The following is an 11,700-nucleotide window of genomic DNA, read 5'->3' as shown; positions in this document are numbered from 1 at the left end:
GGAGGATGAAGATATTTGTAGCCCATGTCCTTTATTTACAATTTGTTCACTTGGTTATTGCTGACTTTCAGCTGGCATAAAAATTCAGTACGCCTGGAGAGTGACTTCCAAAATCTAGTTGCCAATCCCACAACCTAAAAGGGAGGTGTTATATCTGCTCTGACGCAATGGGTTACAGTGATCAGTTTAATAACTTTGTAAATTATGGGTCACATTTTAGGGACCCATAATACATTGGAGTGGGGTTATAGAAATGTTTGGAAAAAGAGAAATCAAGACAGAGGATCTGCCTGTCCAATTGCTCTGCATCAGCAAACTAGCTGTGACGGCAGCACTTGTGCAGTCATTTAGATGGACAGATCATTCTACATGCACCATGATCAAGCCTAGCCCACATGAAAGGAACTGTCCACTGTAGGTGGATCAGGGGGCTTTAAACAGTCTGTCCCTACAAAGGTCAGAGGGCAACCAGTTGTGCCATCATGACTGGATGATGTGGAAAGACCGTAATCTAGTTCAAGATGTTCCATTAGCTCCGGCCTTTAGTTAGACCAGGGGTACTGTAGATCCTACCTACTGAATAAGCCCACACAGTTCTATCAGACAGAGCCAAAACCAGAATGATCAATGCAGAAAAACCTTTATAAATTTTGGCAAAATTACAGAGGTACAAAAGTTCATGTAGATTACTAAGTATTAGTTCTAAACTAGTGAAATACTGAACAGAAGTCACACAATACCTCCAAAATTAAGTGCAAACATTTGTGGCATCAGATTCACTTATTACACCTTTTCAGGTTGCTCCTCATCATTTTCTGGACGCTCAACAAGCTGAGGGGCGAAAGGGCCAACCAACCATGTCAGAGGAGTGTTTGCAACTACATAGCCTAAGAGCTCATTCACATGGTCATGGACTTTTGTTGCTTGTTCTCTGCTTTGTGCCAGAATTCCTGTAGAAATGTCACCCAACGAGTGAGCAGAGGAAAAGGAAGAATGTAGGTCTTGAGCAGTCTGCCGTAGTTGCTGCATTCGCTCCTGGATGTTTGCTGGCAGGCCCTGCGCCCCGGATACAAGAGTAAAGCAAGTCGTTTGTAGTTGCTTGGTCAGTGTGCGGGTCATGCTTAACACACGAGAATCCAAAGGCTGGAGGAGAAGGAGGAAGGAAAAAAAAAAAAAAAAAGTTACTTTTGCTCAGAAAGAGCTTTAACCATCTTCCCGCACAAGAAATCCTCAACTGCTTCCACTACTTAGATATTTCACGTTAAAGTAAAGCTCTTAATAGCTGTTGAAGAACAGCTACTTAATAGCAATTAGGTATGCAAATGAAGCCTTCACTGAACACAGTTCATAGCCAGAGGCCATTATCTGAGCTCAGATCCTTTGTTCTCCACGGGGAAACAATGCCATCAGCACTCCATGGAGAACTGCTGATAAGTGAACGATTTTTAGGTTAGCTTGAATTTAACGATCAGCTAGCAGTGCCCAAAAAGCTGACAATGGCTGCACATTTACATGCACCAATTATTGCTAAAACAATCAATTTTTTAGCGGCCAGCTGGTGTAAATGGGCCTTTAGGCTTCAGTAGCTGATAGCACACATTTAGGGAGGGGGTGTAAAGCTTGTTTACATAAAAAAGCCCAAGTGTATTTGCAGTGAAATCATGCCCTTTGTGGCACACTTCAATCACCTTCTTCCTCAGTGCTAGTCCATGAGCCCAAGCCTTCTAGCATTCCATGAAACATGATGCAGTGCTGGCTTCTGCACAGTGTATTATAGGAACCAATGCTAGCTGTAGGTAATAATGCCATTTGTCCTCAGTGACAGCGCAGCATTATGCAAGGAACTATGCCCTTCAAAGCCTGCCAATTAGTTTTTATTTTTATCATAGCTCTGATAAGACAGGCAAATATTCAAGTCATGATAGGGGATCAAAGAAGCTATGAACTGACAAGTATGACTAGCTGCAGCCAGAGTTGTATAGCTAGCAGATGTGCCATCTAGAGATTACACCATTGTCCCTGCCAATCTCCCATACTGAGGTAGCAGCCTGAAGTTCCATGCATTGTTCAGAACAGTCATTTTTGTTCAGCCTTCACATTACCTGTTCCTGGTCTCCCTCAGCATCCCCAGATCCAGTCCCTGACTGCTTGCGACTCCAGTCCAGCCACAGCTGGTGCAGCTTCTCTTGGCCACCATGGACACTCTGCTTGACTGTCTCCATCTTTAAAAGCAGAAGTAAGAAGAAACCCATTTTTATTTAGATAAAACAGAAGATTAAAACTAAGTCTTCAGGTTCCAATGGTTCAAGTCCTACCAGGTCAATAGTTTGGTGCAGCTGTGCTAGAGTCTCCATGGTGCTGACCTGGGCACTTCTCACCTTGCCCAGAGAATGCTGGTATGCACGATGACGAAGACGAGAAGACAGAGAACCCAGACGGACGTAGTAACTTTGCTGTTCCTTTTGCTGTTGAAGTGTAGCTACATCAAATCCCTCTACAGAGGCTGCAAGCTGAGCTGTGGAAGAGGAGAAAAAAAAATAAAAAATTTATTATATATATATATATATATATATATATATAAATAAATAGAGAAAGCAGCCATACTGAATACAGATCGCAGGATGGACATGGGGTTTACAAATGCAAGTGCTGGGGATTTTCTGCAGCAGATTGGCCATACTGTAAGACTGCAGAAAGGAATCACCCAGTTCTCTAGTGTATAGAAGTCAAGCTATTCTTGCAACTTTTGAACAATTGGGGGTTTGTAGAAGGCCTCCCATGGACTGAGTTTTACGCTAGAAGTCATAAACTATAGCTCAAATCTACAGCAACTTGTAGCAAGTGTAATTAAAGAAATGCATGTTAATTTAGCATGTTTCAAGTGTAATTAGATTCAAGACTGACATAAGTACCAGCATTTGTAAATGCCCCATCATCTAGTGTTAGAAGTGACAATCCAATTGCTTACACAGCTCTTCATCTGTCATAGGAAGGTAGTGATCAACCCACTCCTCAGATTTCCCCAAGACTGTATCCAAACTGCCGGTTACAAACTGTCCTACTTGTGAGTCCATCACTGTGGAGACTACAGACCGAGTGACATCCATGCTTCCTTGTACTGCACCGACTGCCAGGCCCATTATACCCGACACTGCACTTGTGACAGTATCACGGGCACCTGTCACCGTGTTTGTCACCGCACCAACTACTGCATCACGAGCTCCAGTCACCAGCTCCTTCGTGTCCGATACAACCTGCAAGAAGACAGATCCCGTCAGCTGTTGTGGCCGAGCAGAGAACTTTAACTGAACTATTTTGTTACATCAGGTTGAAGAGTTACAGCAGACATTGTGTTATAGTCCTCCATGACATACCCAGTGCAGGTATACACCTAAGAACTGACATACTAGAGGTAACTTCATAAGCACTGACCAGTTAGATGGAGGTTCTGAGACCACCAGGGGTGTCAAAACACTATGTGGCAGATATATGGACAATTTTGCTGATCCAATGGGGAGTTTTAACTCATGTCTAGATCACATTCTGCAGTTCTGAAAAGTCTGTTTTTGGGTGACAGCTACATGTGGCCTTTTTTGTAGAAAAAGGTTGTATTTTTTTGATGGCATCATTTAACATACCCTGTAGTTTACAGACTTCGTTTCTAAGTGGGAAAAACAATTGTACCACTGGGGCATTTTTACAGCAGTCATGGTGGAGTAAGAGGACAGTATCCGAGAGCCAGTATGACTACAGCAACACCGAATTGATACTCATTGTCAGTAGAGCCCTGTTTTGTGGCAACCTGCTAATACGTTTCTTCTGTCAGTTAATCCTGTGGGATTTGATGTTTTAATAAGCCGGACTGTTGGGATTGTAGTGACACAAGTTTAGATTTTTAATTTTAATGTGTAGATGCAACTGGGAGAAGTCTGTCAGAGGCAACTAATACTCCCATTGTATGAAAAAAAAAAAAGAACTCAGCCTACAATACTAGCCAGGGGCACAGCTGATTGCTGGGGTAATGAGTGGCAGACCCCCTGCAATCTGCTGCCGCATTCTGAGGCTAGGTCAATAGCGACGAGTTGGAGATGTTCACATCACACTTTAGCCATCCATCAAGAGTAGGTTTTTGTACAAAGATATAAGACATGTTTGTCACATATCCCATAGGCCAATTGGCAAAAGTGCTCAAAGACCATAGAGGTTGATGTACGTTTCACACTACAGTCGATAAGAGTATGGGAACTTTAGCTTTGGCTGTTAAACATTAACAGTTTTAAGACTTTACCATGAATAAAACTAAGAGGACAGACATGGTTATATGTCTGACTAGGGAAAAGCAGGTCAAAGATTAATATTTTCTCATGTATGCTTTAGATATAGGTCAGATGTACATTAGACACATGTGAACAGCTCATTGAAAATCCCATCTGCAAATCCTGATGAACTCCACTAGCGTCAACATGAACAGCACCCAAGGGTGTAGTCACATGGCAAGCTATGGACATTTAGCCACAAGTCCTTCTGCACTCGCTTACCTTTTCAGTTGGTTGCTGAAGGATAGGCAGTGTGGATTCCAGTTTGTCTAAACCTTTGCAGGCAAGTTCATTAGCTGTTGCAACTTAAAGATAGAAGACATGGGTTAGCACGTTGTATATACCTTTACGCAAAGGGGGTTATCCAAGTTTCATCATCTCAGTACAACCCCTTACCTACTGAGGGGCAAGATGTCACTCGCTTCCCTGCTCTTAGTTTACAGCTGCAATCCCAGCCAGTTTACAGGATCTGCAGCCAACAGAGCCCAGCAAGCAATCACTGAGCCCAGTTATTGGCTACAGCCCCTGAGATGTCCTGTAGCTGTAAAGAGATGGGAGCAGAGGGCCAAGCACCTTTGCTGGACACCACAAGACTGGGGAGAGGAGTATGACAGTATGTAACAAACTGAGAAGGAATGTACCAAGATACCCCTTTAGAAGGAGCTAAGGGACTTAGGAGGTTGTCTGTTTTCATTAATCCCTAGAAGGGCTCCTGAAATAGGTCAGCAAGTCCCACAGCCAGACCGACAAAGCAAGTGAAGCAGATTGTGTCCAAGGTGTAATAAAACAGATGTGCAGAGCGTTCCAGAGGATGGGTGCTGCTCTGGTGAAGTCCTAGAGGCGAGCATGTGAGGTTCGTATTAGAGGGGTGTTTCGCTGAGTGTGTTAGCGGATCGTAGTGAGCGGGCTGGGTGGTGTATAGATGGGAGGGAGGCGTTGTATGGTGGCTTGGCACCATGTGCTGTGGATGAGGCTGAGGAGTTTAAGTTTAGTTCTGCAGTGGATGGGCAGCCAATGCAGCAACTGGCATAGTGTAGAGGCATCCGAGTAACAGCTGGATAGAAAAAGGAGGCTAGCTGACGCATTTAGCGTGGATTGAAGATTTTGTTTGTTTTTTTAGAGCAGAGGGGATATGATGGAGTGTTTAAATGAGATGGGGGAAGTCCCAGAGGTTAGGGAGAGGTTACAGATTGTGATGGAGTAATGAGAGCTGGGGAAGAGGACCTTGGGGGCTCAGGATGGAGTGGAAGATCTCAGAGTCGTTTGGGGTTGTGGGATAGTGAGTAGACAAGGGAGGCGGAATAAACTTCTTTGGCATCATGAAGGGCTAGGTTGTAGGTTTTAAGCATGAATTTGAAGTGGAGAAAGTCTGTGGGCAGCTTTGATTTTCTCCACAGCTGCTTGGCACACCTAGAGCACCACCAGATCAAGAGCATTTGGGACGCGAGCCAAGGTTGCTGCGGTCTGCAGTTGACAGCTTGGGTCACAGGTGGTGCTGCTTTATCTAGGGCAGGAGAGAGATAGGGGACAGGGAGGACTGAATGGTCTCAGCGAACTGTTGGGTGTTTACAGACTGGAGGTTCCTAAGGTGCAATAGATAGGAGGGTCAGGCGAGATGCTATGGTACCTGAAGTGGGAGGCAAAGACAGAGGAAGATTAAATAGAGTGTTGCCATCTGAGTGGGGGAGTCAGAGTTTAGTGATAGACTGAAGGAGGTGGTAAGTGTTAAAAGCTGGGAGGCAGATGAGCTGGGATCGTACTCCTCTTTAAAGTCACTACAGCGTATGGGGACTACAGATGCGATATGGGAAGGCTCATTTCTCATGTTCATCCAAGTTATCACATCCCATTACATGTTTCAAAGCATTCAAATTCAGCCCAATCTAGGCAGATATATTCAATACACTTACTCTGTGGCTCCAGTCTGCTTATAAGAGGCTTTGATCCAGTTACTGCAACATCAGTTAAGGTCTTTGCTCCTTTTTCAGCAACATCACAGACGTTGCGGATATATGGGTGGCTGTCCTTGGTAGTGTTGTAGACGGCACTCACCACGCTGCATGCAGAGCTGACAAGAGGCATGGTCGTAACACGCGCCACCACATTCTGCTGAAGACAGGTAAAATGTTACTTTATGAAAGGCATCAGTCAACCTGCTGTGGAGAATCCAGTTTTGTAGCTTCTTTCCTCCAGACCACATGGCCAGCACTCTGACACCACTCCAGGCCCTGCAGTTAATAGTGCAGTTTTATGTCAGCTACCATGAAGAAAAACCTCTAGCTCATAACAAGTCTGTTTTCATTCCATGTTCTGTTCAAGTTGTCATAGGCAACAGTTATATAGCAGAAGATCCATTAGTTACAAGGCACTGCCAGTGCTGGTCATGTGACCTGAAGAAAAGTGCAGAACAGCCTTGGGGTATTAGCTACAAGATGGGGAATATATGCAGCAGAAGTTACTGGTACTAGACTGGATTCCCCCTCCCTACAGTTTATATATATTATATGATAGTCTGCACTTTATAAGTACTTCTCACTTGCTTCATCAAGGAACAAAACCCAAACAGTTCAACTAGATACGACATTCGAGTGAGCAGCAGAGGGGTATTCCCACAAGCACTTCCATTGAGCAAGCAAACTTTTAGCCCTAGAGTTCAAGTCATGTCAAGAGACACAGGAATGTTGGGTCTTGTGATAACATGTCGGGCTGTGACCGCACATGAGCTTGTAGATAGCCGCACAACTTTGGTGGATGGGGAGGGAGTAAATCATAGTATTGCCAGCAAGATTGTATGTCCCTTGGACACAGCATGTGGATGTTGTGTCAGCTGCTGCAATGTAGCATCCTAGCCTTGACGACTCTTTACATTGAAGATCTTCTCATTTTAACCCTTAGGTTGTAAGCGCACAGGCAGATATTCCATGGTGAGATTTCGTGCAGAATTTCTGCTGCTGCACGCTGCCATAGGTTTGCATTACTTTATGCAATTCTATCATGCAGTGACAAAAATCACAGCATGTCCCATTTCAGTGTGAGGCTGATGCGCCAGCTCTGCACTGCACATGGGCACATCGCAGAGCGAGAAGACGCCGGATGGGTAAACGAGAGGACAATGCAGGGGCGCATCATGCTGCGAGAATCTCGTAGTCGGAATCCAACCCGGTCATATGTATTCACCCTTAGGCCTCACAGGCGTTTAATGCCGTTAAAGCATTGCACCAAGCCTCCATTTATGTCAGGGGTTTTCAGATGAATGCGTTAGCACAGTGTTATAACGGGCACCAAAACAACGCTGTATGCTCTATTCTTGGGCATTGTAGCGCATTTAACACCCTGCATAGTCCATTGAAATGAATAGGGTGTTAAACAGCATGAAAACCCATCAGCTTGCATTACTGCACAAATTACATTGTGAAGACAGAGGCAAACGCTCACAAAACTGCATCAGAACCCTACAGCTATTCCGCCACAGATCTCCATGAGGATTTCCCAACGTGTTTTCATAGGATCTATATGAAGCGACATTCTTCACTTCTTCATGAGGAAACAAGTCAGAGCTCCACGTGTAGCTTCCACCCCCCCAATTGACAGGGTTAAATCCACATTCAGATCCGTGGCAAGAACTGCAGCAGAGATGGTCAGCACAGCTGCAGATGCCTGCCACCATAGTCCTATGCAGCCTACTTTGCATGTTGCACTTCCAGTATGCAAACACTCGAGTCATAGCAGTGGCGCCATGATTCCTCCAAAGCCCAGCATCTCCACCTACTCAACCACTTCCCAGTGTACCAACATGAGCGCTAGTAATGCCATGTGGCCCTCTAATCATGTCTTCCTGCACATGTTTACACCTGTATGATATTGGATTTCTTTTTGGACCCGATTTGCATATCAGATCTGATACATAAGCATGCTACATAACCAGCGCTCATGGCGGTGTGAGGCGTGTGCTGTCACACTTCAACACAAGTGAGAACCTGTCTACATTCAGGATTTCTACAAATGTATGAACTGGGAAGGGAGTCATAAAAATGTTCGTGTTGTATCAGATATGATACATACTCATTTCATCATGCCTGAAGCACACAACACGTCATGATAAAGCAGCACTGCAAGACATGTTGTACACAACTCCATGTTATTGTGGCCTTCATTACTCAGTGGTACTCCAGGTATGAAGAGGGACAGATGAGCACTCCCGTTTACAACCATTACAATCAGCTGTAAAATGTGATTGTTCTCAGCAAGAGAAACAACGTAATCTTGTAGATATGATACCTTTTAATGGCTAACAAAAATACATGTAATAATAGCGAGCTTTCGTACCAACGCAGGGTACTTCTTCCGGCTTAAATGGATTGGATCTGAAGAGGCATGCATATTTATACACACTTATAACATACATACGTATGACAAGGCACAGATATGGATGTGATTGGTTCGCACTTAAAAGGAATTCTGCAAACCAGAAAACAAACTTTTTTTGTCTAGGCACTGATAGCGGAGTGAAAGTTTTATGGTCTCTAAATTACTGTTGGAGGGGGGGGGAAAAGGTCAACAGGCTCGAATTGTTATAAGAGATACACAAACATTTTTAGCTAAATACTGATAAGGGAGTGAAAGTTTATGGTCCCTGAATTACTGTTGATGGGGGTCTTATCTGTATAATAAATGTCTCACACTTCCCATTCACGCATAAATCCTGGGGAATAATTTAACCCAGTATTCAGCGTGTCAAAGGTTGTTATCAATTTATACTCCCAAATTCTTCTGTGGTTTTGTGACTTGAAACCACCCTTCAATATCAAAACTCTCATATCTCCTATGTCATGTCCATGGTTACATAGGAGATATGAGAGTTTTGATATTGAAGGGTGGTTTCAAGTCACAAAACCACAAAAGAATTTGGGAGTATAAATTGATAACAACCTTTGACACGCTGAATACTGGGTTAAATTATTCCCCAGGATTTATGCGTGAATGGGAAGTGTGAGACATTTATTATACAGATAAGACCCCCATCAACAGTAATTCAGGGACCATAAACTTTCACTCCCTTATCAGTATTTAGCTAAAAATGTTTGTGTATCTCTTATAACAATTCGAGCCTGTTGACCTTTTCCCCCCCCTCCAACAGTAATTTAGAGACCATAAAACTTTCACTCCGCTATCAGTGCCTAGACAAAAAAAGTTTGTTTTCTGGTTTGCAGAATTCCTTTTAAGTGCGAACCAATCACATCCATATCTGTGCCTTGTCATACGTATGTATGTTATAAGTGTGTATAAATATGCATGCCTCTTCAGATCCAATCCATTTAAGCCGGAAGAAGTACCCTGCGTTGGTACGAAAGCTCGCTATTATTACATCATGTATTTTTGTTAGCCATTAAAAGGTATCATATCTACAAGATTACGTTGTTTCTCTTGCTGAGAACAATCACATTTTGCTCTACTGGCTAACACGGTACCAGATCTTTGTTTTCAATCAGCTGTAAATAAGGGAGATGGAATAAATCCTCCACAGCTGTAAATACCACTTTTCCCTGAAAGACCTACCCCAAAAGTAAGCCCTATCCTGGTTTTCGTTGAGGCATGAGAGCATAAATGCTTCCTGATCAGTGGTACCTCTCCCTGTGGGCATTACCAGTCGTTTGCCTCCCATAAGCTGGTTCTCAGCCTGTGTAAAGAGCACCAATCAAGAGTGACTGGTGCTGGTTACATCAACCCAAGAACCCAGCCCGTGTAGAACGACCATTAGAGAACAATCTAAACATCAAGGTGGCCAACGGTTTAAAGTTACTAGTTATAATGGAGGCTCCAACCACAACATGTAGGGCCACCATCGCTTGGCATCAGGCACTGACTAAGGATCAAGAGTTCTGATGCCAATATAACTTTCTGCATTCACAAATAATGGCAATTTAAGGACTTATCAATTAAACCATAGACTAGGTGATGACATCTGATGGGTAGAGGTCTCACCACAGATCAAGAATAGGGTCAATATATAATCCCTGAACTCTGGTCAGGGCATTTAAATGCCACTGGCAGAATTGATGGTGGCATTTAAAGGGTCAACAGCAACAAACAGCATGATCACCGATGGCACCTGTTGCCAGCGGGTGTCAGCTGTGAGAAACAGCTAGCAATTGCATTGCATGGCAAGGGATCAGCCCTACCCCCCCCCCCCCCCCTACAAAGCCCAAACCTCTGACATAACTGTACCCGCTGACACATTAAGGGGTTAAGTTCTACCACCTTTCAGGCAATTGTTCACTGCAAATAGAAGTTCTCTGCAGAAGTTAGAGGGCAAAGTCCCGCCCAGCAGCCACCACAAGTCACAGCATGCCCACCTACAGCACTACAGTTGGCAATACTTTGTGACGGGGCTACCAGTAGCCCAGTGTCAGCAGACCCCAGAGGCGCTGGACCCATCCTCCAGCTGTCAGCAGCCACCCCCAACCAGCCCTTTCTTCTCCTGACCCAGCCCCACCTATCAGCACCCCCCGGGACAGCCCACAGTTCACCTTGGGGGATACAAAGTGCAGGCTGCTATCACCGCAGATAACGGCCCGGCGTCCACGCCTTACCTGTTGCTCGGCAGGCTCGTCCACGTGGGCAGCAGCAGCCGTCTCGTTAGTTGCCATGATGCCAGAAGACTTCCCGCTGGAGTAACCTGAAGAGAGAAGACGGCGGAGAAGATGAGGGTGGCAGGCACACGGGGGAGGGGGCGCCGCTACACGTGTACCGGGACCACCGCCATGACAAAGCTCGTAGGACAGCGCCCCCCGCAGGCGGACGGCACAAAGGCGGTCACCGCAGAGCCCTTCACTCACCCACTAGAAGCTCGGAATAAAGTGCGCTGGACTGTCGGCCCCCTCGGCCGTTATTTAAAGGGCCGGTGACGTCACGACGGAGCTGTGGGCGGGGTCACCTGGAGGCGGGCTGGCAGGAGACTTCTCAGAGTTGGAACGTTTAGTCGGGAGTTCTGTAAAGACTGGAGAGCAGCGGAGCCAGTCCTCATAGTCAGTCCTAAGGACCCCCAGCGGAGCTGGTGTGCTGGATATCCTCATAGTCAGTCCTCAGGACCCTCATCAGGGCAGGTGTGCTGGATATCCTCATAGTCCTCAGGACCCTCATCAGGGCAGGTGTGCTGGATATCCTCATAGTCCTCAGGACCCTCATCAGGGCAGGTGTGCTGGATATCCTCTTTATAGTCAGTCGTCAGGACCCTCATCAGGGCAGGTGTGCTGGATATCCTCTTTATAGTCAGTCCTAAGGACCCCCAGAGGGCCAGGTGTGCGGATATCCTCAGTATTACACAAATGATGTCATTATAGTCAGTCCCCAGAACACCCAGCGGGGAAGGTGTGCTGAATATCCT

At 45.3% G+C, this 11,700-nt stretch overlaps 1 protein-coding gene across 2 annotated transcripts; it reads right to left on the bottom strand.

The window, feature by feature from the left end:
* Nucleotides 1–623: 623 nt before the first annotated feature.
* Nucleotides 624–11,235, bottom strand: PLIN3 (perilipin 3). 2 transcript variants are annotated; one of them, XM_066574519.1, is made up of 8 exons: nt 11,153–11,235; nt 10,907–10,992; nt 6,227–6,425; nt 4,539–4,621; nt 2,969–3,254; nt 2,316–2,515; nt 2,103–2,222; nt 624–1,143 (listed from the first exon to the last, which is right to left on the bottom strand). In XM_066574519.1, exons 2-8 carry the CDS (start codon nt 10,961–10,963, stop codon nt 784–786), a joined length of 1,305 nt encoding a protein of 434 aa, XP_066430616.1. In that variant the 5' UTR covers nt 10,964–10,992; nt 11,153–11,235; the 3' UTR covers nt 624–783. The 2 variants fall into 2 exon arrangements, with proteins under 2 accessions (XP_066430616.1, XP_066430617.1); XM_066574520.1 differs by having other exon boundaries at nt 6,227–6,422.
* Between the last annotated feature and the right edge of the window lie 465 nt (nt 11,236–11,700).

The sequence above is a fragment of the Eleutherodactylus coqui genome, chromosome 7 (genome assembly GCF_035609145.1).
Source record: "Eleutherodactylus coqui strain aEleCoq1 chromosome 7, aEleCoq1.hap1, whole genome shotgun sequence".
In the NCBI taxonomy this organism is placed as follows: domain Eukaryota; kingdom Metazoa; phylum Chordata; class Amphibia; order Anura; family Eleutherodactylidae; genus Eleutherodactylus; species Eleutherodactylus coqui.
This window is presented reverse-complemented; position numbering and strand designations above follow the sequence as displayed.